Source organism: Pundamilia nyererei, unplaced genomic scaffold, assembly GCF_000239375.1.
Source record: "Pundamilia nyererei isolate P.nyererei 1_Seehausen unplaced genomic scaffold, PunNye1.0 scaffold00100, whole genome shotgun sequence".
NCBI classification, from domain to species: Eukaryota; Metazoa; Chordata; class Actinopteri; order Cichliformes; family Cichlidae; genus Pundamilia; species Pundamilia nyererei.
The window spans coordinates 1,390,133-1,417,356 of record NW_005187501.1 but is presented as its reverse complement, the minus strand read 5'-3'; the positions used below and the strand labels follow the sequence as shown (position 1 = coordinate 1,417,356).

The following is a 27,224-nucleotide window of genomic DNA, read 5'->3' as shown; positions in this document are numbered from 1 at the left end:
TTTTAATGGCATTCCATAAAAAGCAACACTTTGTTAATGAACTCTTTTTAAATATCAGTTGTGTAGAATACCTTAAAGTTTTTAATCTGCTCCATTACAGCCGAACACAAAATGATAGTTGGGCTTTCTTCCTTTGTCACATCATCCTCAGTAGGGTGTCGCCTCTTCTCAGAGAGCCTCTCCATCTCTTGCGCAGCCTTAATCTTTTTCTGTTGGAAAAACTTGAGCATCTTGAAGATTTCCCTATAGAATTCATCCACTTTTACCTCCATCGTCTCACCATTAAGGTCCTGGAAGGAGCCATCCATCCACCTAGGCACAAAAGAAACAAAAGGTTAGCAGGATTTAAAAATTTAAAAAAGGAACAGCATGCATCAAATAGGAATCTGACCTGCTCTCTGTGCGCTGCCAGTTCAGGACAAATCCAAACAGCTTCTGATATGGTTCGATATTCTCTTTGATGATCTCAACTTCTGGGAAACATGTCAGGTCCCACTTGTAGAAGGCCTCTTCCTTATTAATGAGTGTAATAGCCTCCTCAGTCTCGTGGAGAAGTTTCTGAACTATTCGGACATCCGCAACATACTGATTTAAAAAAAAGAGATACCAGTTATAGCAATGCTGCTGACATGTTTTGCTATTGATTAGCGTCTAAGCTGGAAATAACAAAACAAATAATACAGTCTTATTGTTGCTGTGTAATAAATATGTCAAAATAACATGCAATTTAGGCCAGGAGTATAAAGTTGTGTCACACAGTGGAAATTTGTATTTATCTTGTATATTGTTTTTATTCTGATTTTTAGTGTTTATTTATGAGTGTTTTATTTGCATGGTTTTATTCTGTTTCTATTGCATGGTTTTTAGTGTTTTATGTGACATGGTTTTTATCCACTGTGGACTGGCTGCACATGGGACAAATTAGCTGATAGGGACCACCTGCTGAGGCAGGGGTGTGTCCAGAGGTGGCCTATCAGCTGTGTAAAGACCTTTTAAAAACAGGCTAGCTGGGCACTGAAACAGAGAGGCCCCAGACTGGAAGGTTAATGCGAGATGGCCAGTGTGATGCGGCGACCAAGTCCTGACCTCATGGCACGGCAACAGTAAGAGACAACGCGTGTGATTGGCAGCAGGGCAGAGGTTTACCTGCCATGGCCATGAGCCAGGGCCATGAGCCAGGGCCGCTTCTGGGACCATTTTTCTGGCCCCTATTTGTTATGTTGCAGGACACTGACGCAAGGGGAGCTGTGGCGGTGGTCACATCATGGATTCGGGTGCAGAACGCAAGCCGGGCTGGGAAGTGATGGGCCAGCGGAAGGACTAGAAGATGGGTGGCTCTTTCTTGTCTGCTGAAGACGGGGCTGGCGTGGACTCTGCTCTAAAGGAGGAATTCCTGGCCTGCTGATGGACCCATAATGAATATGTGGCCTAATTATAGCAGGGGGGGTTTTAGTGAATGTAGAAAATGGTAGTTTTACGGGTTTTAGAATTGGTTTTTAGTAGAGAGCAAACATTTTATTACATACATTTTAAGGGTGTTTTTATTTGTGCTCCCTGGCCTAGTAGTAAACTGTTTCTGATCAGACCTGCTTCCTCTCTGTGCCTGTGGTATCTGACTTGCTTGCTCCCCCTTGTATTTTAAAGAATCTTTCTTTTTAGCGTGACATTCTGGCGCGACCGCTTTAGTGTTTGCCGCGCGCTACAGTTGTATCACTTTTTGCTAAATTTTACAGTTCTTTCAGAATTGACGTTTTTAGCATCAGGCTGGAGCAACGGATAATCTACTCTGTTCAGAAGTAAATCACTATTATGCAAAAACCGAACCCGGCCAGGCATAGGTCCTGAAGCTTGGCGATGGCATATATTGGACAGACTGTCTCTTAAGCTAAGCTACATCCCTAGCATGGCCTACTGTGATTTTTTTTTTGATCCTGTGGGTGTGTCTTGCTCGCTGTCAAGCTTTAGGCGCTACCCTTCTGTGCAGCTGACTCTACTCAGCAATAGGCCAGAGTACTTAAGGTGATAGTAATGGTGACAGTGTTTTGACTGTCTTCTTCAGTTTAATCAATGAAAATACTTTAATCGCCAAGTTTGCTTTCTTGTCTCTTTTTTTTCAACCTAGACCAGGGGTCTTGAACTCCAGGCCTCGATGGCTGGTGTCCTGCAGGTTTTAGATGTGTCCTTGATCCAAGACAGCTGGTTTAAATGGCTAAATTACCTCCTCAACATGTCTTGAAGTTCTTCAGAGGCCTGGTAATGAACTAATCATTTGATTCAGGTGTATGATATCTAAAAGGTGATATCTAAAACCTGCAGAACACCAGCCCTCGAGGCCTGGAGTTTGAGACCCCTGACCTAGACCCTCCTTTGTTGCTTCCCCATATCCACTGGACTTTCAAAGAATGTAACAAACATATTTACTGTACAGATGGGACAGGCAAGAATACAAATAAAGAATTTACTAAAAAAAGAAAGGAAGAAAAAAACTCTTTCATTAAAGGTATTCTGAAACATAAACCATGCTTTACCTGCTGCATCATTTCCAGCTCAGAGAGAAATTTAAACTCCTCAGTCCTGCGTCCCAACTTTTCAAGCTGCACCATTAATTTTTCTCTTTTAGCAACCAACTCATCCTCTCCTTTCTTCTTGGCCTTCTCCATTAACTGGAAAACAATAGTCCAGAATCAAGATTATTCAAAACAAAACACTCATGTTATATTGAACTAAGCACACGCTACCGCATTACCTCATCGCTGAGTTCAAAAGTATGAAGGATGTTTTGTGGCCAGAGAAAAACAGTCGAATTAAGCTCCATATCCTCTGCTTCAATGACGTGGACTTCCAAGAGGTAGATTAGTCTGCAGCATGCTTCCTGTCAAAGCGAGACAGCAAACCAGGTTAGAATTGATGCAAGACATCAAAAATTAGTATGCTTTTATAACAGGTGGAAGCAATTACTGGTTTATTTACCTTAATTTTTTCATTAAGCTCTGCAAGACCTTTACTCTTAGCTTCATGTATAAAGTCAAGCATCTGAGCCATTTCCTCTGTATTCTCTGGAACTTTCAAAGCTCTCATTCTGATGTTTTCAAACTCAGAGCAAATCCTTTTACAGACACACACACACAAACAAGAATTAAAATGTGACCAATTTAAGCATAGAAGGACAGATTTGTTTGGTAGTATTATAAGAACTGACTTACTCTAGATTTTGTTCATGGTGCCTGGAGACTAATTTCTTCAGAAGTATTTCGGCATAAGCTTTGGCTTTGTTGGCAAGCCCTTGTTTCAGCTCCTCACAGTCCAGATGGACCATTGTGAAGCGGGCTTTTGATGGGAGGCTCATAATCTCCTTTGACAGAGCACGAAACTCCTCCACTTGCTTTAATAAGCAGTGAGATTACACAATGACAGTCACCAGAAAACAAGATACAACAAGATAAGGCAAGAATCTGAATTCAACTTTATGATTTCCTACCTTAGTGTATTCATCAAAAGAGTGTTCCTCTTCCATAAACGTCTCTACTTTAGCCTGTGCAGTTCCATTAACCAGCCAGTCGTAACTGTCAACTACGAAATAAACCACAAATTTCACCAATAAACTGAAGTAATATTACTGGAGTGCAGATTACAAATGACCATATTATGGCACATTACCATAGTTCTGGAAATATTTGTCAGGCTCCTCTAGATTTCTGCACACAGCACTCTTCACGGTGGCCTGAGCCCAAGCATGGATCTGATCAGTCACCTTGGCATCCATAAATAAAGATGTGTTTTGTGCCAGCCACGACTGGACAGTTTGTACTTTCTGTAGAACAATGTCATAGATATCATTACCAGCTCTGAATGCATTTTTGGCAAATTTAGCATAAATTTGACACATTTGGCATAAAGTGATAATTTCACCTGAAAAGTGTTTGTTATGGCACTTAGAATGTCAAGAACAGCAGCTTCCAGATCTTGTAAGGCGGGATAAATTTCCATCTTTTCATCGTCAAAGGTTAAAGCCATCCGAAAGATGGGCAAGCGGTGGTGATTGCTTGGATCAAATACACCGACAAACTCCTCCACACTTCCATGAAGAAGAGATTTCAGCTACGAATTTACAGAAAAACACATGCATGAGACTAACTGTACAATTAAGAATCACATTTTACATATATTTAAGCTTTTCATTAAATTAAACACTGTGAAATACTGATTTTACTAGCTGTCAACCGCCAATTATGAAATGGTCTTTATGACATTCTTCAGGTTAAAATATAGTGAGCATCATCTTACCTGATTGCAAATTAGGGTGGAAGCACAATTGTAAAAGGAATCAATTTTTTCCTCTTTAACTCCCTTGAGAGTTTCTTGATTTGTTAAAAGGTGGATGACTTTGGGAAACCAGGTGTTCATGATGCGATCTTCTGTCCTCTTACACTCCACAGCCATTTTGTTCTGTAGGCTCTTAGAATCCACGGGTCCTGAAGCTCTATATCAACAGAAGCCAAAGTAAAATCAAATAGATGTCTATATTTGCTGAGACAGGTCAAATGTGCCTGTTTGCCTTTATGTCCACATCCCTCACCTGTATGATGAAAGCTCAATTAGGACCAGTGAAGAGAATGTTGTGTTTCCAAGATCCAACAGAGTCTGCATTACAGGATTAAGAATATGCAAGTTTGCCTTTATCATCTTGCGGCTTCTGATAAAACTATCATGCCATGGACGGGAGAAGCTGAGAATTCTGCAAATGATCAAAAATACAGTTTAAAAATGGGAACATAAAAAGACTGATGAATATTAGTCATTATGTCTAAATCACAGATCTAAACGCACACTAAGGACTCACTTTGGTTGTGTAGCGCTCTGTTTTGCTGAGTTCAATCCATCTGCCTGTGGATTCTTTAACACTGTGCCCACTATAGGAGATCAACATACCAGTGATACATATCTGGTTAGTTTAAGACAATCTAGATGTTTAGACTCTAATCTATATGATCAGCAGATATTGTCATTGTGCAACATAACAATAGCCATAAAACACTTAAAGTGAGTTGAAAAAACCTGCAACAAAAAGTCCTGCAAAATCCTGCTACCCCAGAGCCCCAGTTTTAACAAGAAATCACTTTGGGGAAGTATAAAGCCACAGAAAAACTAAGGTATGGTGTCTAAGCTGCTTGGAAGACCATGCAAATGTTTACATTTATATGGATTTGAAAAAGAAAACTTTCACTGAATTGCACACCCCTTCTGCTTCCATTGAAATTAATAAGTGATTGATCTGATTTGCAGTCAAATCAACTGATTGTGTGACCACCTCTATCAAAGGAAAACATCTTGTTAGTTTGCTAGTCCGGAGGATTCAGGTGTGTTTTAATGCAATGCCACACTGTTCCCAGGGAGTAGACATCCCAGCAAATCCACGCCAAGGTCTGACTGTGCAATGCTCAGAGACGCTCCAAAAAAAAAGTAAGAGGTGCAGCTCAGACTATAACCTGTTAACTATTTAAAGCCAGAACCATGAAAACTAAACAAGTGTGGCTTGTTATGAAGGATTTCCAGGAGAAAAGCATCTCCTCTTTAAAAACAACATGGCAGCACAGCTTAGGTTTGCAAAGTTGCATCTGATCAAACCCGAAGACTTCTGGAGTAATGTCCTTTGGACAAACAAGACCAAAGTGGAGATGTTTGGCCATGGTACACAGTGTCTTGTTGGATGAAACCCAAACACAGCATATCAGAAACACCTCATATCAGCTGTGAAGTACAGCACTGAATAATCTGACACTGTTTTGGAGCTACTGAGTCCACCATTGAATACCAAAGTATTCAAGACCCAAATGTGAGGCCATCTGTCCAACAGCTAACACTTGGTCAAAAATAAAACAATTAAAATTTTGCAGATTCCCAGTTGTGCATTAACAAACACACACAAACCACAATCGAATCAACATTACATTCATACAACATAAATAACTGGAAATACCTGTGTACTTTACAATTACACTATTGAAATTGTCGCTGACTTCCTTGCAGAGCTCCTGCAGCAGTTTTTCTGACTCGGGGCTGCCTCTTAGTCTTGCTGGGACTCGATCTACAATCGAGTCTAACCACTGCTGCTGAATAACTGGACATTCGCGTCTCTCCACACACTGCTTAAGGAAGTTGTAATTCATCTGTAAAAGTGGAAATACATTAAATAGTCAAGGATTAACATAGATGTTAATTAGGTTGTCTGTTCACATATCAAATTTAATACTTAAAAGTACACATACCATTTGTTTCCGTTGCTCACTAAGCATCTGTAAAGTAAGGATTGAAATATACCATTATTTTGGGGAATATTTTCTTATTTAGCTAGTACTTGTATGTATGTATGCATAAATAAGTAGATGCCATACAGAAGGTGGAAGCTGTGGCTCTGGGGACAAGCTGCGGACAGCTCCCCTGTCTCTGTTCTGTCTTAAATCCTCCGCTGCTTTAGAGACCCTAAAAATTCAAGCAACAAACTGCCACACTTCAGGAAACAGAAACCAATATAAATACCTGCATATGTCAGACATATGGACTACTTTAACACAGAAAAAAAAATTAAATAAATCATAGCTGAAGAAAGGACATACAGTATCTTTAGGCGTTGCTTTACTTCCATTTTGCTCCTTTTGTGTCTCAGCAGCTTCTTGGAGACCGCTACCTTCTCCGCTATTTCCTCCTTCTTGGCTATGATTTGCTCAATTTCTCCGAGCTGTTGTGCCCCTTCAATAGGGGGCAGGACTGGAAAGTTGGACATCCTTTTCTGTGTGTTTTTGAACACTCCGGGAGAGGTGGCCATTCCTGACAGCAAGAAACTGAAGAGAACCAGAAGAAAAACTAGCTGAAAGATTCCAAGCTATTTGGTTAACTAACTTTAGTGTTCTGCTAACATTTCACCGTGAACAGGCAAACGTTACGTTGCATTATTTATTACAGGGTTTACCTGCAGTGAAAATCTGTCGATTCACCTGTCTGTTCCTCCAATACATTTACGCTTTGCTTAGTTTACTCATAAATAATCACAATTTAGTCTCTGAACCGACTTGTGAAGCTTTAACGGCGTCGTTACCATAGAAACAGTTAACAGGCCACAGGAAGAGGCGGAGTTTATTGTTCCCATCCTTGAAACAAATGGCAGATCGCTAGTAACAAAGTGCATAAAGATACTTACATCTTTATTTATTTATTTATTTATTTATTTATTGCCAATTTATTTGGTATGTGTAAACACAGCACTGGTTCATCCCTCGAACTAAGTGCTTTTTTATGCTTGAATGATAAATTGGTAACTGTTAAGTGCCTTAAGAGACAAAATATATATATTTCTCTGAAAATGGCTATGAACTTGACTAAGAATGTTTTGGGTTTTTTTGCAAAAAAAAAAAAAAAAAGCATACAAGAACAGTTTAACAAAATTACAAGAAAATCTGGTTCCCTGGAAGCAACATTGAAAGAAATACGGGTGGCTCGTGCATTTATAATATATTTTCTTCACCAGTGAAATGATCGTTTAAATAGCTGTAATACAATACAAAGGGAAGTCTGGTCAGTTGATAATTTGAGCAGATCAGGTTTAGGATTTATCAGGATATTCACACTAACTTAATTTCGCGGTAATTACTGAAGAAAGCTCTTTTTTGAAGAAGAGACATGAATACAGACATTTTTAGATTGTTCTAACTCCTATTCTACACCTGTGGTCCTCTTCAAACTGCACTGAAAACGGTATGTTTTATGGACAATGGACTTTGTCACAGAGTGTGCATTTGCTGTGCTTCGGATTTATTCTAGGGGGCAGCATTTTCTCTGCGGCACATTCTGCTACCGGAAATAAGGAAGACGAAGGAAGAAGAAGAAGAGGCTTACTCTCCGTTAGCTACCTAGCTACTGCTTGAAAGTAGCGACAAAATATTCAGGTATTGTGATAAAACTACCCATTATGTGGACATTATGTAGTATATAAATACTAATAGAATATAATTAAATATATTAAGGCTCGTCCTTGATGCGTTTATCCGAAGTATATGCTTTTAAAGGTGCAGGTTATCTTTGTTTTGATTCGTGTTGACGAAAGTCAGGCTTCAGTGTTGTGTTTTTCAGAGAAGGCCCAAACTATTGTTACGTAGAATTTCATATGTCATGTTGTCATGTTGCAGTCACACTGAAGGAATTACAGTTAGTTACATAAACCGTTAATACTACATAAGCCAATATTCTCGGTGTCTAAAATTATATCTTTTTAAATTGTAAACATAACCCCGATGCACTCCTGCAGGATCTTATCATAATGAGTTATGCAGAGAAGCCGGAGGATATAACAAGGGAGGAGTGGATGGAAAAACTCAACAATGTCCACATCCAGAGGGCTGATATGAACAGACTCATTATGAACTACCTGGTGACAGGTGAGGTATCTTTTTGTGGTTTTTGTTACAGAAAGTTGGGTTTCAGATGTCTATTCTTACAGACATCTGAAGCCAAGTACAGATGTGAGTGTGGATTTTGGGAGCGGATTTTTTCTTATGTATATATATTTTTTTTTTCCTGTCCAACAGAGGGTTTTAAGGAGGCAGCAGAGAAGTTCAGGATGGAGTCTGGGATAGAGCCTAGTGTGGACTTGGACTCCTTAGATGAAAGAATTAAGATCAGAGAAATGATCTTGAAAGGACAGATCCAGGATGCTATCGCCCTAATCAACAGTCTGCACCCAGAGCTGTTGGACACAAATCGTTACCTCTACTTTCATCTCCAGGTGAGACATCTCAGCTTTGTACTTTAATAACTGCTTCTTGTTATGTATGCCTTGCTATTTTAACACCTGATTGCATCCATGGCTTTCTGGTTTTTGCAGCAGCAGCATCTTATTGAGCTGATTCGTTTGAGGGAGACTGAAGCTGCCCTTGAATTTGCTCAGTCTCAGCTAGCAGAACAGGGGGAAGAAAGCCGAGAATGTCTGACAGAGATGGAGAGGACGCTGGCCTTGCTGGCATTTGACAACCCAGAAGAGTCACCTTTCGGAGACCTCCTTAACATGATGCAGAGGCAAAAGGTAGAATCAGCACATTATAATTATTATACACACATTATAATTTTAAACTGATTTACTGTATAGGCAAAGTGTCCTTTAACTGATTGAAGGGAACATTCTAGCAGTTTTACATAAGAAGCCAATTTAAATTATCAGTACTACTCTCACCCAGTGAGCGTTTGTAAAGTTCAGTTCAATTCAGCTTTTTTTATGTTTTGCGAATTTACAACAGTCAATTCAGGGAATTTTATATTATTAGGTTTAAACCCAACAGTATTACAAAGATAACTCCAACAATCAGACAGTCCCTTATGAGCAGCAGCTTGTGATGGTGTGAGATAAAAACTCCCATCAACAGGAAGTGACCTTCATCCTGTGACGTCTGCTGTAGTTCTGAAGACAGATTTTTATAATCTGAGAACATCAAATGAAGTGATCTCATTTTCATACACAAGACATTATTCTATATGTTGCTTTCTGTTTTTTTAGGTGTGGAGTGAAGTAAATCAGTGTGTACTAGACTATGAAAACAGAGAGTCAACCCCGAAGCTGGCCAAGCTCCTGAAGCTGCTGCTGTGGGCTCAAAATGAACTTGACCAAAAGAAAGTGAAGTATCCTAAAATGACTGACCTCAGCAAGGGAACCATTGAAGACCCAAAATAAGGATCAAAGTGAAAAAAGTACCACAGCATCACAAGATGGACACATTTCCTTTATCTATTCATACCCCGCAACAAACTGACTCATATAGAGTACAACCTTTTCTTTTTGTAAGGGTTGCTTTTTGATACTTTATTAACTCAGAATGTGCAGGAAACTGGATGGCATTTTAAAATGACCTCTCACACTAAAGTGACGTGCAAGTATTTCACTTGGTATTCTAATTTACATATTTGTTTATATAAAATTAGTATACTTAAGTTACACTAGTTTTTCTGTCTTTTGGCAGGGAAAGTTGTTGGCATTGGAATGTGTGAATAAAGCCTAAATTAGGCTATCACTTTCTGTGTGTAACCACTTAGAGGAGGAAAAGTTTGATCAGGATAAATGGTTGGCTTAGTGTGCACTGCTTCAAATAAACATATATTCCATCCCTAGAAAAAAAGTTCGCTCTGCTAAGCTGTTGGTCTTTCAGCTACTACTCTTGTGTGATGACAGTAGCCACAACTTGATACTTGGGGTGTTTGAAGCTACTGTTACCTTTTAAAGTTAAAATCTGCTTCAGATTTTATGCTGTATTGTTGCTTGAGGCATTATTAAAAAAAAGATGCCCACAAAGACTTTCAGACTAAATATAATATTAGCAATAGAGGGAAAATCTAGGAGATTACCGGAATGCCATCAAGTGTAAAGGCAGCCTCAGTTTCAGTGTTTTGAATACTGTTGATAATGTTTAAAGATGTGAATGGATAATGTGTCCGCAGACATGGAGGCACTTTTACAGATGGATTTATTTACATTTATGAAACCAGTCGCTGTTTTGCAAAATTTAATGTGCTTTTCTTTTTTTGCTGGGATATTATTTTGCAATAAAAGTGGGATTTTTAAACTGGGCAAGTGTTGAAAGACTTGGTGTGTTTCAATTCTAGAGACTTCAAACTGTAGAGGTAAAGAGCAATCAAGTATATTTAATTCCATTAAAATTCTGGTATATGACAGCTTACCAATTACATTAAACATTACCATGTTATACTGACTGTTACCAAACAAACAATATCATACTTTCACTTATAGGAATTCACTGAAAGAGACACAATGATGAATGACATGCTGTGAAACAAGTGTTCACTTTATTAACTCTAGAAAGTGTCCTGCCTGTGAATCATACTTATTACTGATGCATTCATGTATAGGTGATCTCTAATGAGAGTAGGGAGAGATGGAAGAGAGCCTGGAGTGGTGGAGGTATGTTCTGGAGTATAAGAAGCCAGATGGAGTACATGTGAATGAATAGGAAAAAGATAAGTGGAAAGGTGAACATGCAAGGAGGAGATCTAGTGAGATGACATGAGTTTGAAAACCTGGGGTCTGTCATCCATAGCAACTAACAGTGCACAAGAAAGATGAAGAAGAAAGTGCAGGCAGGGTAGACTGGGTGAAAATGGTTGTCGGGGAATTTGTGACAGAAGGACAGCAGAAAGAGTGAAAGGGAAGGTTTATAAGATGACAGTGAGGCCTCTGCGTGTTTGTATGGATCCATGGTTTGGAGACAGTGGCACAGACAAAAAGGCAGGAGGCAGACTGAAGCTATTAAGATTTGTATTGGGAGTGACAAGAATGGACAGGATTAGAAATGAGCATATCAAAGGGACAGCTTAGGTTAAGTGCTTTGGAAACAAAGATAAAGAGGCAAGGTTGTAATGGTTTAGACATGTGCAGAGGAGGGAAAATGGATGTGCCAGACAAAGATGTTGAATATGGAGATGCCAGACAGGAAAAAAAGAGGAAGAACACAGAGAAAATTCACTGATGTATTCAAAGGATTCAAATTCAAAGGATATTCAAAGGATTGGTGTAACAGAAGAGTAAGCTAGTGATTGGATGAGATAGAGACAGACAACACACTGCGGTGATATCTAAACGGTGACTAAATATGCAACTAAAAAATCTTAAATTCTTAACTTGCCCTTGCGGACAGTCTTTATCCTTCAAGCTTGGGTCTTTGCTGTTCCTGGAACTGCACTCTTCTGAACAGAGATCTACCAGTCTATCCACTCTACCAGTCTGGGGGTCACTGTTGGCTTCACCCTTCAAATCTGTTTGAGTACTTCTCTCAGCCTTTGGTATTTCTCAAGCTTCTGAGAATTCCTTCTACCTGATGTTAAAATATAAAATATAAATTAAGGTTAAAAATGAAATAACTGTACAACACAAATTAGAATGAAGGGTAAATTTAACTGGGAGAATAAGATAAAATATATAAATTAAAGTTGAAAATAAAATAACTGTACAACAAAATACACAATATAGAACTATATAAGAATGTATGAAGAAATAGAAATAAATATATACACAATAACAGCAGTGTGTATATATATGTGTGTGTGTGTGTGTGTGTTTGTGTGTGTGTAGGTGAAGTCTGCTGTTAATTTGTCCTCTTATTTTACTATCAAAAAGTTTGTTACTTTACACTGTTGCCGTACATTAATTCCCACCGGCAACCAGCATACATGCTGTGACGTGTTATGTAACAATTTCCTGCTAACTCAGTATAGCCGGGGGAGCATTTCAGCAACCTTCTAGGTACTGCGCATTTTGGTGCCCCATCCCGACAGCTGCATCTCAGCACGGGGAGAATCACATCTTCATCCGGCAAGGACAGCTCACCGACAGAGCCCATCCTGGTTCTCCGCGGAGGCTCTGTTTCTACTTGCAGTACTGCATCGTCATCATCGCCGAGGGCCCGGAGTCACAGGCGTCTCTCTGACGTTTCAGATGATAAGGTAACGGATGAAGCAGCCGGGCTAAACCACTTCCTGATTAACCCTAGCGACGACAAGAAGAACTGCTGCGTGGCTGCTGGCTGGAGGAGGAGGCAGGGAAGAAAAACTGACACGTGGATTACTCCTCCTAGGGCATCAGGAAAAACAGACTGCCCCCCCTTCTAGCTCTGTTTCGAATACGGCGATCACCTCCTCTCTCTCTGTTAGTCCAGTTTTACAGGGTATGGAATTCACCGTCAGGATCCTATGATGTGATTTCGCGCATACTTTTAGGAGAAGATTTCCCCTTTTCACCCGAACGCTTACTTTTCTCACTGATCGACCGGAAAGGGAAGAAAGTGCAGTATACCCGGAGCGGTTGAGAAGAGGCTGCCGTCCGTCACCTCACGTTGAATGGCAGTTATTCAAAAACATGGCAAGACCTATAGTCCAGATTTGGTCTGTCACAAGGACAACCACCCGCCCGCCAAGATCGTCCCCGGGTGTCATAAGAAGTGGCCTGAACACAACACCAGCTGGTCAAGGTAACCGTTGGTAACACCAACTCATCGGGGCTCGTTTTAACCATGTTTTAACAACTCTACTAAATCAAACCCACCGCCTAAAAGGCTCACAGAGGCCATATGGAGGGGGGAGAGTTTTTAACTTTTAAATCGTTAATGACTCTTAATGCCTGCCGGTCCTCTCAGGGTTTCTGAAGTGCTGTATCTGGTGGTGACACGTATCTTTTCTGGCCTTTCATGGCTCAGTGTTTTTATGCAGTGCTGTTTTGGCTAAAAAGAAGGAAATAATAGTGCTGCCTTTATGAAAAGACTGCCATAAACTATTATAAAGTTACGATGTACATTTTGAATACTAGTATCTTATGTATAAATCTAACCAAACCATGTTAGAACCCATCACCACTAACCCCTGTTGAATGCCCTACAGGTTGGACTTGCTTCCGCCACATACTGTAGATAAGACAGCCCCTACGAACTGGTCTAACAAAGCCAAAGTTTGTCCCCAGCTGTTGGGGGATGTGCAGCCAAATTCAAATTGTTCTGCTCTCCTCCGGTGCAGGCCTGTGGCAAGGATATGGACAGTGGTGCTGCTGCTGGGGACGTGCCTCCTGTACTGCGCCCGTGTGGCGATGCCCATCTGTGCCGTCAGCATGGCAGAGCAGTTCGGCTGGAGCAAGAGGGAGTCCGGCATGGTACTGGGCAGCTTCTTTTGGGGCTACTGCTTCACTCAGGTGTTCGGAGGCTACGTGAGTGACCGGTAAGAAACCGCATGCTCTATAAGTTGGTAGGCTCTGGGTTTATGATTGAGAATCATCTTGAGTCTACAGAACTCTGAAGCGGGTCTTCAGTTGGCATCTGTTCTAGTTTTAGAGTTGTAATTAAAATCAAGTCGCTTTATGTTGAACCGTGCTGGCACTGACGTAAGCAGCCCAGTGGTGTTTGCTCAGTCTACAGAGCGAGATGTTTGCCCTGTAATGTCATGTTAAGTCACAGTGTCATTAACAGATAAGCTGCATGGGTGTCTGCACAGTATTTTTTTTCCCACTCTAGAAACTGTTAACAGTCCAAAATACTTGATCTAAATGCTCACCTTATTTAGATCAAATATTCTCTATGATTATATTTTCAGCCAAAGTTATCCAAAAGATTAAAACCTCTTAATGTGTTCTTCCAAGCTGATATCTTAGAAGTCAAAAGTTGATATCTTAGTAGGCCAAAGTTAAAGCTAATGCAACCCATCTGTGCTCTGTTCACAGGGTGGGAGGTGAGAAGGTCCTCCTGCTGTCTGCAGCAGCCTGGGGTTCAATGACAGCTTTCACCCCAATCCTGGCCCACTTCTGCTCCCAGCCGATCCTCTCTATGACACTAGCTCGCTTCCTCATGGGCCTACTGCAAGGTGAGATTAGCGGCGTGCAAGATGAATCACCACTTGAGATTACATTAGTGAGGTGTAAGATCCAGGTAATGAAAAAGGTCTCGGACAGTACTCCCATCGGTCGCAGTTTCGGGTTCCCGATAACTGCCAGACTTATTTGCATCTGTAATTGCTGTTTTTCAGTCGTATGTCCCTGCCAAAAAGTCATGCTTCCGTTTAAATGGACTCACATTGTGAAGACTTCTGAAATACAGTGTTGAGTGAGGGCCAGAAGTTTTCTGATTATTTTTCAGACCTTTAACATGCAAATATGCAAATCTTTGACCTTTTGAATATAAAATGTCTTGGTAAAATGGTCTTTCATTTATTTTTTGTGGCATTTTTTACAAAATTCTGTTTGCAATGCATCTGCTTACTGTCTGCATCAGGGAAGTCGAAATAATCTATCTGACCCACATGAACTCGTGCAGACACTTGTTAAAGTCCTTGTTGGTTCATGTTTGCGGACGTTTGTCTTGTGTTTAATGATTCAATTTGTCAGTCACACTTACAAGGATTGTGACTTGAACGTGTCCACTGCAGAGACAACAAAGAAATGCTAAAAACACCCTTGCACTAGCTAGTCTTTTAATGTTAAAAATGTGGGATCCCAGGAATCCAAGATCTTTGAGTATCCTACATTCATCATGGCTACTTTATATATAGAAAACAAATAATAATTCTCATATTTGTTGAGCAATCAAGACATATTTACCTCTGCTGGTGGGATGTTCGATTTGTCAAACAGACATCTGTACTTTGCTTTGTTTGGCTTTAGAACAGCGATTAAGTTTAGTCATTTAAAAGTGTCCTTAAATTGATTTGACTGCATTGTTTTATTTCAAATAACCCAGCACAGTATCATATGTGCTACTCTGTTTCTATTTTCTGTCACATTTTTATGTTTGTCTTATTAGACAATAATGTGTAACGTTCTTCCGCTGAACCTTAAGCCCTTCTAAAATTTGGCTATGCTTTGTGTTTTCATGTCAGGAGTTCATTACCCCTCTCTTGCAAGTCTGTGCTCACAAAAGGTGGTGGAAAGTGAAAGAGGCTTCCTCATGAGCACCGTGGGTAGTGGCTCCTATCTGGGGTGAGTCAAGTGTTATGCAATAACTGGGTAGTAGTGAGAAAAGGCTGAGTGTTCCTTCTTAGTTCATTATTGGGTGTTTTTATTGCAAAACAAGAAGGTTTTTTGTGCTTTTATTGATTTTAATAGCAGTTACTATTACATATGGTGATTTTATTGTTTCTGTAAAAATGTATAAGGAAATTTCACAATAAAATTCTGTCATACTAATCACATGCGGAAATGTCTTTTTACAGGGTTGTGTTTTAACTTGTCATGTTGTTGTGGTTTTATTTCCCAGCACTCTGGTAATTGGGGGGGCAGGCTCCCTCATGTTGGACCTTTACGGCTGGCAGAGTGTTTTTTATGTTTCTGGACTCCTTTCAGTCCTGTGGGCCTACTGCATGTGGAAATATCTACTCAAAGGAGAAGGCAAGTGATGCTTCAGCTGTGTCAGTAGTTTCTGTGCTGTCTCTTATCTTGTACCTGCTCAGCTGGAGTCAGCATCTTCTTCTGTGCTCATGTTCCTGTATTTTATCTGTGTTTTGTAGGGCCTATAATCACCTTGGAGTCCCTGGGCAGCAGTGGAGCCCAGTCCAAACTGACCAAAAGACATTGGTTACGGCTCTTAAAACAACCTGCTGTCTGGTGAGATAAAGCCTGTGTTTATTTATGAGGGTGTGACTTTATGTGCAATTGCACCTATAATTTTTGCACACATATTTTATGCTCTGTGCACATGTGCAGTACTGCATGCTTGTTTTCATATTCAGATGGATAAGCAGCAATAATCTTGCCTGTGTGCCTTCAGGTTCTGATGTAATGCTTCGGCTGATTTACTGCAACCTCAAAATTTCAGAATACTAATTGTAACCATTGCATGTGTGTTGAGCTAGAAGGAAAAAAGAAATGGGTGGAGGAATGTGGAAATATGTAAAATATCTTATTATTGGATTTATGTTGGTGTTCCTCAACTGTCTGAATCATGTCTCTGAGGTCTTTTCCTTCCAGTCCCTCCCTATGACCTAGATATTTATACACTGTAATACACCTGATGTGCTCCATTTTCAGTGACACAGAGTACATGTGTGGTCTTAATTGATCTGATCCCTGTTGACACCTGCTGTTGACTCACTTTAACATAATGCATCATACCTTCATAGAGGTATCGGTTAATAACAAATAGCACAGATACAAACCTTTGTCTAATAGGAAAAACAGTATCTAAGTCAATGTGTCATTGTGTGCTAAAAAACCCAGAGCGAGTAGTTGTGTAATTATAATGGGCTCACTGAGACTTGTTTTTCTTCATTCAATAACCAGTGCTGTAATAGTGACGCACCTCTGCACGGCGAGCACCTTCTTTACTCTTTTGTCATGGCTGCCAACATTCTTTAAAGACACATTCCCCGATGCCAAGGTAACTATTTTCTCATGACTCCTTTGATTATTAGAGAAACCAATCAATAAAAAAAGGGCTTAAGGGATAAAAATATGAAATACCGCACCTTTATTTACTAGACTTAGAGTCTACAGCCATGTGAGTGACTTTGTGAAAGTAGAATTAGATATAAAGGTGCTTTGAACTATGTTCTAAGTTTTGCAGTTATATAAATCAAAACTCTGAATAGGTTAAAATTTTGACCAAATGGTGGCGCTTGAGGAAAAGTCAAGGAAAAATGCACTCTTTTGTAAACTCCTGTTTTGAAGCTTTGATTTTAGAATTTTGGCCATCACCATCCTGGTTTCATGGAACCAGAAGTGACCACTTAAATGACACTGTGGAGGATTCATAGACTGCATTGCACAGACACAGATATCTGCTGAATAACATACGAATAAAATACTACAGTTTGACTCTTTAGAATTCACATATAGGCTGTAGGAAAAAATAACCAGCAAAAATGGTGCCAGCAATATTATATGTCAGGTAGTTGCATTAAACAGGCTCCAAAAGGCACAAGTAACACAAGTGCAATTGAGTCATCTGGTTCAGTGACTCAAATTAGCTGAGGTGAACTAGCTTTGGACATCTTATTCTGCATCTTTTAAGACTTAATGAAATTTAAGAAGGAGATTACAAGAAAGGATGAAAAATAAAATCAACCTCCCAGAACTGTTATGGAAGTAGATATTAGGTGGGGGGTTTTTTTGGCCAAAACCTCCTTTTTTGTACTAGGCTGCAAACATGTTTACTTATGGTACAATGTTGAGCATTTTAACTTGAAAATCTGTCTGACCAAGCAGCTGGAAAAATTACAAGAACTATAGTTCCTGGAGGGGCCACTTGAGCCTGGCTGCAAAACAGAGGCAATCTCCATAGATTTGCATGCTAAAATGTCCAAATTAACAAACACCACTGCAAAGCATGTTTACAACCTAGCACAAAAATGGCCCACATTCATAACAGCTCTACAATTGGTGGGTTTTCTTGTTGTTTTAACTCGTGGTTTTTCTAAGATTTTTAGCTGTGGCCGCTTTGATTGCCAGATTTGGTGATGTAGGCAGCTGGTTTGTCAGGTATATTTGTATTTAACATACTTGAAGAACAAGTATATTTAGCACCCTGCCATATTTCCTAAACATGGGTTCCTCTGGTTCCTTAAAAGCATGACAGTGACTAAAATGCTATTGCTTAGGCTTTAAAATGCAGTCAAGAAACCACTGGGTTTCTACATCCATCTTCTAAAAATAATTTTTAAGACTCGTCGACTTTTTAAAGCAACATTAAGTCACAGTTATTTGTCATTAATTGTTAGGATCATCATCACTGAGACAGGTCACTAAAACAGCACATGTCCTTGATACACTACACGAAGCTGGCTGCTGTATGTGGTCAAATAAAGCCCAAAAATATTTTATCTTTCCAGGGCTGGGTGTTCAATGTCATTCCTTGGTTAGTGGCCATACCGTCATCCCTCTTTAGTGGCTGTCTCTCTGACCACCTCATCAGTCAAGGTAAACAATAGGAGAAATAAACTGTACATCAGTATTATTTTAAATGTTTAGTGCACTGATATCGTTACATTGGACTTCCCTAATCTCTCTTCTGAATCCCTCAGGCTTCGATACAGCATCAGTGAGGAAGTTGATGCAGGTACGATATTTCTCAGTTGTTCAGTTATTCTGTTGTATGTTGCATGTTTAGTGTGATTCTTCTTCCCAGTACAAAGTGCATGACTGTCCTGTTTACACTGCTTATGCAATGAATTATGTACAATTGTGTTTGATGTGGGGTTTTTTAATGTATCCATCCCTCTGTGTTAGTTTTTCTCCATGGGTGTGTCCAGTGTGTTTACCCTTCTTCTGTGTGGCACAACTACCTTCCCCTGGGCTGTAGCATTTGTGTCTGCCACCATGGGCCTCACCACCTTCAGTCACAGGTACTGCCACCCATTGTTTCCTCACACTCTGTAGCTGTATTCACACTTATGCTGCAGCCCTGAACTTTTCTAAACATTACCCGACAGAGGTGCTTATGAGAACACATTGATCCCACGTGACTGGATCAAATATTAAATGGTCTTTAACCTGCTTGTTCCTTAGTAAGAAATGTTTTGCCCCATTGTGGGTATTTGTGCAGATGTGAGGTTAGCTTTACATGTGAATGTGGTGTTTCCTGAGAGATTGTTTTGTGTTTTGTTCACTCAAACTTGATGATACAATTTCAGAATATTACCCTTATTTGCATAGCTGCTTAGAAATTAAATGTTAAATATTTCACCACTCCGCCCCCCAGTGTACAACTTTGTATTTGAAAAAGTCTTAAATCATGCTGCTTGGCTCAGGCATAACCAAGGAAGACTTGGCAGATCTCAGCTTTTATTAGGCATGCAGTTTGTCTAGTTGTCATTGTATCGGATCAGTGTCTGTAAGCATTTATGTTTTAACCACTTTACCTAGTAGTGCCTTATTACATTTGGTTTGTCTTGGAATTCGTCATCCCAGCTACTAACAGGGCATAAACATCGACTTTAATTATAATAAGTTAAAATAACTTCCAAAGTAAATACTGCATTTTTTTTAAAGAATGCATCAATGCATGTTTGGTGTGCTAATAAGTATGCAAGCCAACTTGGGTTTATGGTAATGAAGGTACAGCCGCTACAATGGTATGATTCATTGATGTGTATTTAATAACTTGTGAACAACACTGGAGCTCTTTGGCACAGAGGAACATTTTAAAAAAGAGTGACTAAAGAAAAGGATAAAAAAGAATAAGAAAACAATGATCAGTTCTTTGGTGGTTTGGGATTTGTTCAAAGCAATAAGATATCAAAAATATCCATCCATCCATTCGCTTCCGCTTCTCCTTTTCAGGGTCGCGGGGGGGGGGGCGGTGGAGCCTATCCCAGCTGTCATAGGGCGAGAGGCGGGGTACACCCTGGACAGGTCGCCAGTCTGTCACAGGGCCAACACACAGGGACAGACAACCATTCGCGCTCACATTCACTCGCACATTCACACCTAGTGGCAATTTGGATTTTCCAATTACCGGTAACCTATCCTCACAAGCTGCATGTCTTTGGACGGTGGGAGGAAGCCGGAGTACCCGGAGGGAACCCACGCAAACACGGGGAGAACATGCAAACTCCACACAGAAAGACCCCGGCCTGATGTTGGAATTGAACTCAGGACCTTCTTGCTGTGCGGCAACAGTGCTAACCCTATCAAAAATATATCTAAAAATAATCAGATATCCTTTAAATGAAATTGTGAGTGCACTTCTTTTAGTGTATTCAGTTGCATATTGAAAGGGGAAGCTTGAGGAACAATGACCATGGTAACCATCAATGACTTTGCATCTGTTCATTAGCAGCCTTTTACCAGCCATGTGGTTTTTCTGTTTGATAAAATAGTGTTTATGTGCTTAAAGAAAAAAATAATTTCCTTCCTTGTTACTAAAGCTGATTCTGAAGTATGATTTCACTAACTCAGAAGGTACAGCAACCGTGGCAGTTGGTCTTGAATCAACTGTAATCTCCACATTTTGATTTTTTTCTTGAAATTCTAACTTTATTCTCAAAACAATCATCAATATAGATTTTTTTCTAACTGTGGCCCTAATACTACATTTTATACATATTTGAATGGTGTAAATAAAAAGTATAAGTTATATACATGTATTACCTCGTAGTAATAATCAGTAAATTTAATGATTATGATGTGGACAAAAAATGTATTTCATTTTGTTTTTATGTGGCTCCATTAATGATATTTCGAACTCACTAAAGAAAATCTATTCTTCACTCTGGTTCCAGCCTTGATGACTAAAAGAGAGTGGAATTGATATAGATATGTTTACAATAAACCAGTAAATATGCATTCAGCAGTAGCACAGTACAGACACAGATTTTCTCTCCATCTGTTTTTTTATGGGAAAGAATGCCATTCAGAGTTAGGCTTATACTCTGTTGCGGTTTGGGATGTATTTAGAGTCATTTCTGAAGTTCAAATTGACAATGACATGTTTTTCTTTTGCAGTGGTGTTTCTGTAAATGTTCAAGATCTTGCTCCGTCCTGTGCTGGCGCTTTATTTGGTAAGTTCTAAAAATGTGTTTTAGAACAATGGCAAAATGTCACACCTTACGAGTAATTACTGTACATTTCTTTTCCAGGCGTTATGAATACATGCGGTGCTTTCTCAGGTGAGTTTGTATTAATTAAAAAAATATCTACATGTCATTAATCTTTTACCAGTAGTTGCTTCCATGCTTTTAAGTGAAATCATTGATTCACTTCTTTAAATTCAAACTTTGAGGTGATGTGCTGAATGTCAGTCCCGCTTGTCTCTTTGTCCCATTCATATTTCATCAAGGGACCATGATGAAGTTTGTGTCAGATGAATAATACAGGGATGAGGGGATGACAGTTAGTGGTCCTGTGAGGGACACAGAAAAGATTGACATTTTCTCTGTAGAAATTTAGATGTGGGACAAATTGAATAGTTTTGCCACTTAAAAGACACTGCACATGTTGTTACCCTCTTTGTGCTGCTTTGCTATTTATAGCTACTCTGTGTTCCTGTGCAGGGGTCTTAATGGTGTACTTCTCGGGGTATCTCATTGAGGCGACAGGCTCATGGGCTTCTGTGTTTGCCCTCATCACCACGGTCAACCTGCTTGGCCTCTGTACCTTCCTGGCATTCGCTGAGGCACGCCGGGTTGACATTGACTCTACTAAGTTCCGCCACCACAACATACACATCTAAATCGTCAGTTATTGGAGGGACCTGAATGTGACCTCGGGCAACCAGCAGCTGCGATATTATCCAGCGCATAGATGGAACTGCACACAACAATTATGAAAAGTTTGATTGGCTCTGTGGTTGTTTGACTGCAACAGCAGCACACAGCAGAGCCTGCACAATGTTACTGAAAAGTCTTGTCGGGCTTTAACCTTGGATCCTGGAAAGAAGACAACTGTGTTAAAGGGTGCTGTGCTAGTTAAAGAAGAACATGGAAGTAGGAAAGACTACACTACCTCCAGGCTCCATGGAAAATAGTTTACACTTAACATGTGTACAGACTGTGTTACTTAGGAACAAGAAAATCAAACAGATTGTTAACTGAAAGCCATAGCCCACTGCTCTGCTGTGTTTGTGCCGAAGGAGCTGTGAGAGTGATGGATGTGTCACTCTCCGGAGTGAGAGCTGTGACAGACCGAGGTGGTTTGTTTTTGCCCTGCAGGGATGGGTTAGGCGGCGTGGATGACACAGGGAGAGTCCAGCCTCTCATACCTGAAGTCTTTTATTAGTACGCCTCACTCAGCCGTCACTGAGAGATCTGAGTGACACCTCATTACCCAGCCACTAATTACTTTAAAGGCGGTTTAATGTCCTATACAATTTACCTTCTGTGGTTCAAATCACCAAGAGCTTTATGGCAGCAAGGCTTTGCCTAGGCGCTCTCGCTGATCGTTGTCTCCAAGGGTTTGTTTTAAGTTGAAAGACCAAAGGTTATTAATTAATTTAAATAATTGTATTTTCATTATTTGTAATTGCATGGAATAGAAATACCTCACCTAACTGCTTTGAGTAATTTTATATTTATATGGATAGAGTTTGAAAGACTTTCTTTTTTTAAATTGTGTTAAATAGACAACAAATATATCTAAATAATCACCAGTGTGATATCATAATAATGTAAAAACAACACATGCAGACAACACGATTCTTCAAGAAGACTTTTTAGGTTGCATTATTATCATCGCACTTAATACCTTTGTTACTTAGGCACTAGACAGGAAGTGATATCAGTATTTGGGAGGGCATCCATTAACTTTTCATGATAGATAGTGCTAGCTGTCACTAAGGCAGTTTGAAATAGTCTCCAAGTTACACAGTGACGTTATGAATGTTAGGGGACAGGCGAGATAACGATAAATTATCGGATTCAGTACAATCGAACTGGAAACCTATGTAGCAACGTAAAACTAGCTGCATAACTCCGTCTGAAGATTTAGCTAAATGTAATGTTTATCTTTGGCGTTCACAGTTTTACAAGTTCTGTTTTCATGTTAGGTCCAGATGCTTATTTGATACCTTAAATCTATGCATTTATTGTTTTGTGCCTCAGTTGAGCAACAAGAAAACTGCAAGACATGCACCTTCGTGGTAACAAAGTGTCAAGTGCTGATTGCTGTACATTGCTGATAGTTGCCTTATTTGTTGGATTTTTGTTGCCTCTTTGTCTTTTGTTACTGTTATTGGCATACAACTCCACATTGGCTTATATTTTCTAGGATTTTATTCCATGTATACTTGGAGGTGTAACATGAAGTGCATTTCTGATGTTGGCATTGTCACTTGTTACAAAAAAGAATGAAGTCATTGGATTTATTTAAAGCGCAGCTCTCCGTCTTTCAGAAAAAAAGAAAAGAACATTTCTTTACCTATTTATTTTTGTGTTTGGTAGAAAAACATAATCCTAAGTAGCTATAAATTATGATTACCTTTTTAAAAACTCTTATCTAAAATCGAGTATCTTTCCCCAAATCTCTTAAAATTCTGTTCCAACACTATGTTTTTAGTGTGGCCGTACACAGAGTGTGTTTTGCTTGGGTGTATCGATATCCACGTATTGGTATTGTTCCGGGATCATCATAATTAATGTTCGTTAGGGTGTGATTTTGGGCTAGGGTTAGTGTTACTGGCTATAGTTATGGTTATGAGCTTGTGATGACATCACAACATAGGTTTTGATGATCCAGCAACAACACAAATGCGGGGACATCAGATCATGCTTGTGTTTGTGTCTTACATAAGACTACTGTACAAAAGAATCACTCTTCAATAGTTTGTTTTTTTTCTTATGCTGGATCTCACAGTTGCTTGCACTGCACTATTTACAAATGCCCACATGCCTCTTTTTTTTGTTATGTTCACATCTTGAAAATGTAAACCTTTTACATTATAAATAGTTTTCGCCAACATATCTTACTACAGGTTGCTGAAAGCCTTCTGTCAAATAGTTTTTGATAACCTGTAATGTACACATTAGATAAAATAAAATGCAGTATTCTAATGTGTTTCAGATATACTGTATTTAAAAGCTCTTGAGTTTGAATAAAAAAAATATATTTTTGTCAACTATTTTGAGTTTCTTCAATATGTTGCACAGAGAAATTACTGCGTGTATTTTCTCTGCATCTCCACAGAGAGGCAGTGCAGCATCAGTAATGAGGCGAGCACACGGCGTGCTTCCCAATCTCCAGATACTCCACAGTTCCTGTTATGTATAAAGGGGTCCTCCTGTTTAACAGCATACCCATGAAGTTTTCATGAATGTCGATTTGCAGCAAATATCGCCAGCTTCTGCACGAAAGAGCCTTTTCATACACAAAGCGTTCAAGCTTTTCAGGAACCATAAAGGTTTGTCCTGGGAACCTTTTATTTGGACTCCATTATTTAGACCAGTCCAAAGCAGGTTCCATCGCAGGTTCGTCGTGTTCACACTACCGGCCACACTACAGCCCCGGATCCCGAGTCCAGGCCAGCAGTACTTATGTGGTGGCACCATATGGCAGGATGCTGTGTGCCATGTTGGCTAGCTGGCACTACCCACGTGCGAATGGCCAGACGCTAGTCACTCCCCCTCATGGGACCGAATGGCTCGGGTTGCTATGGAGACGGATGGCTTGTGGCTGCCGCGTGGCGATGAAAAGAAAAAAAAAAAAAGGAGGGGTCACAAGTGAGTGAAAGTAACAAGTCAGATAAAAGTCAGAGGAGCGGAGCGGGTTGGCAGTGAATTTAGCTTTTTGATGTACAGTTCATATAAAAAAAGAAAACACGTCGGTGTTAAAGAGATGGCCAGTCACTTACTGGAGTGCTCTCACTGACACAAAATGGTGTTGTAAAAGCAGACATAATCATGATGAGTGGCCCACTATTTAATTAGCAGAGATGAAACACTGAGGGGAGAGTAGAGGAGAGAGGGGGAGATAAACCCTCCCCACCTCCTCTCTACTTGTTGGCTGGTAGGAGTAACCCAGTAAATGCAGGGCCCATCAGAGAGCCAGAGATACATGTAAATGAAATAGCCCCATTAATTAGTAATTAACATCAAGTTAATGACATTTCACTGTGTCGCCATCTCATCCTATGTCCTTCCTCTGTGGTGGAGGGGTTGTCTCTCGGGTCCCTGATCTGAATGCTAATTAGTGAAAAGCTAAAATGCTATATAGGACTACCTAATAATATAGAGGCCCAGTTTAAGACTGGTCATTGTTAGGGAGGATTAATCACTTTGTGGCAATAGATCAGGAGGCTTTACAAGTCTCCCACTCCTTAGAGGGCTGTGATACTGAAGGCCATTGACAGGCTTTATGTGCTAATTGCATTGCGCCTGTTAGCCTAACGTTTTGTTATCCTTCAGGACTTCGAACTACTTTCAACCATTTTTCACCAATCATCCAAGAAATATTTCCATTTAAGTGAGTGTAAAATGGTTTCGTATGTTACGACTTGTTATTTCAGTCTCTTGTTATAGCAGCGATTGAGTTTGAACACAACAGCAGACACAGTCTTTGGTTTTGGGTCCCCTCCTGAGCTTAAAGCAGCTCTGTGACAGAGGTAATTTTACATGATTTGACTGCAGCCTGGTGCATTATCTCTGTGGAGCTGGATGAAACATGAAGTTAGTGCTCTGTACACCCAGTGTGTTCCTGGGATGGACAATGAATGTCAGCTCCAAAATGAAGGAAATTGTAATCACTCACTGATGTGCATGATTATGTCCTACAATGCTAAACGAGACCTGCAGCGTTTCTCCATCCCTCCCTTCCTTTTTTTCTTTCTTTCTTTCTTTCTTTCTTTCTTCCTTCCTTTCTTTCTTCCTTTCTTCCTTTCTTCCTTCCTTCCTTCTGATAGATAATTGACCCTTTAAAGGGATCCCCTGATGCCCAAGCTCATCCACCATTAGCACAGCATCGCACACACACATGCGCACAACCAAATATGTTGATTTCTGTCAATTAAAACCCCATCAGCTGTTTGCCTCCTGCTAGACATATGGCCCGTGTTAAATCTAAAGAGCAAATGGAGCCTCCATTGAGAGGGGCATCATTTTAATGGAACCCTGAGGGACAAGACCCACACCTGCGTGATAATAACATTAAACCATGCTCAGCCCACTGGCCAGATGAGGACAGTGTTGGTGTGTGTGTGTGTGTGTGTGTGTGTGTGTGTGTGTGTGTGTGTATACATGCACATGGCTCTACTGTATCTCATTTCAACCTCACCTGCAATTGTTTGGTCTGTTTCTAGAACCCACAGGTATGTTTGGTTTGAATCCTTCGCAGCGATATGTTTTCTGTTTTCAGAGCCACAACAGCAGAAAAGAGGCTCAGGCTGTTTTCAGAGTCTAATATTTATTATATAACCCTGAGAAGCAAAGACACAAAGACACTCCATCACTGCAAACCAGCTCTCCCCTGCAGTCAGAGTGAGAGTACAGATTTTTCTTCTTTTGCCAAATGAATGGTTATGGAGTTCACAGGTCCTTAGTCAGAAACAGAGACAAATATCTGAACAAATGTTTAGAAATATAATTTTAGAAAACAATATGGTGCTACGCCTTTGGCACGGAGTGTCAGATGCTTGGTTTTAAGGCAAGAACAGAACAGATAAAACACTGATGGGGTAAATATAGCACGCCTTTTCAGTTCACCCATAACAAATGAAAGTATATTTATTAAACATGAATGTCTGTGCGTTGCTGTTAATGAGAATGACTTTACTTCTCCTAATATTTTTAATATTAAGACGAGTAAAAGTATTTCTTTTAGCTCCCAGTGTTCTCATTATTTTTTCATAAATCATTTGCCAGTAAAATCTGTTTTGTACATTTTGTTCAAACAATTCAAAACACAAAGAAAATCTGTTTACTAATGCAAGAGATAGAAAAATCATTAACCAAAAATGGGAGGCTCTTATCGCAAAATGTTTTCTGCTACTGCTCATAAAATCATCAATTAATCAGAAATATCAAACAGTTGAGGATGAATTATCTTACCGTCTCATCTCACCTGAAACAAGCAAATTTGAATTACAACATTCAGTGCATCTCTTGCTATATGATCTTGAAAAAAATGAATACTTGAATACTGGGGTGAATAAATTAGGTGACTGGAGCAGTAAATTACAAATAAACACAGCCCCTTTGCTATGTGTAGCAGGTATGCAGATCTAGGGTTGCGGTTTATTTGTGTTATTAATTAATCTCAAATTTATTATCCCGATTGA

The 27,224-nt window shown here is 39.8% G+C and overlaps 3 protein-coding genes across 3 annotated transcripts in view; 2 read left to right on the top strand and 1 right to left on the bottom strand.

Annotated features, from left to right (window-relative positions):
• The window catches only part of dnah12 (dynein, axonemal, heavy chain 12), a 28,320-nt gene extending 21,222 nt beyond the window's left edge, over positions 1-7,098 (bottom strand). The window contains exons 1-17 of the mRNA XM_005740462.1: positions 6,968-7,098; positions 6,615-6,839; positions 6,393-6,480; positions 6,267-6,293; positions 5,978-6,167; positions 4,841-4,910; positions 4,577-4,735; positions 4,285-4,480; positions 3,910-4,098; positions 3,658-3,811; positions 3,479-3,570; positions 3,204-3,382; positions 2,971-3,106; positions 2,747-2,872; positions 2,529-2,663; positions 392-585; positions 72-312 (exon numbers count right to left, since the gene is read on the bottom strand). Of these exons, the coding sequence (XP_005740519.1) occupies positions 72-312; positions 392-585; positions 2,529-2,663; positions 2,747-2,872; positions 2,971-3,106; positions 3,204-3,382; positions 3,479-3,570; positions 3,658-3,811; positions 3,910-4,098; positions 4,285-4,480; positions 4,577-4,735; positions 4,841-4,910; positions 5,978-6,167; positions 6,267-6,293; positions 6,393-6,480; positions 6,615-6,823 (2,385 nt within the window). The 5' untranslated portion in view covers positions 6,824-6,839; positions 6,968-7,098. The remainder of the gene's footprint in view (positions 1-71; positions 313-391; positions 586-2,528; positions 2,664-2,746; positions 2,873-2,970; positions 3,107-3,203; positions 3,383-3,478; positions 3,571-3,657; positions 3,812-3,909; positions 4,099-4,284; positions 4,481-4,576; positions 4,736-4,840; positions 4,911-5,977; positions 6,168-6,266; positions 6,294-6,392; positions 6,481-6,614; positions 6,840-6,967) is intronic.
• A 757-nt stretch (positions 7,099-7,855) lies between these two features.
• Positions 7,856-10,609, top strand: LOC102205265 (glucose-induced degradation protein 8 homolog). The gene is made up of 5 exons (XM_005740461.1): positions 7,856-7,940; positions 8,300-8,429; positions 8,580-8,776; positions 8,876-9,073; positions 9,542-10,609. The coding sequence occupies exons 2-5, from the start codon at positions 8,312-8,314 to the stop codon at positions 9,713-9,715; spliced, it is 687 nt and encodes a 228-aa protein (XP_005740518.1). The 5' UTR covers positions 7,856-7,940; positions 8,300-8,311; the 3' UTR covers positions 9,716-10,609.
• A 1,670-nt stretch (positions 10,610-12,279) lies between these two features.
• On the top strand, positions 12,280-23,344 carry slc17a9b (solute carrier family 17 member 9b). Its single transcript, XM_005740460.1, has 13 exons — positions 12,280-13,019; positions 13,558-13,755; positions 14,255-14,394; positions 15,406-15,505; positions 15,783-15,913; positions 16,033-16,129; positions 16,805-16,901; positions 18,352-18,439; positions 18,544-18,578; positions 18,749-18,864; positions 20,966-21,021; positions 21,100-21,129; positions 21,514-23,344. The coding sequence occupies exons 1-13, from the start codon at positions 12,889-12,891 to the stop codon at positions 21,690-21,692; spliced, it is 1,398 nt and encodes a 465-aa protein (XP_005740517.1). The 5' UTR covers positions 12,280-12,888; the 3' UTR covers positions 21,693-23,344.
• Positions 23,345-27,224: the final 3,880 nt, after the last annotated feature.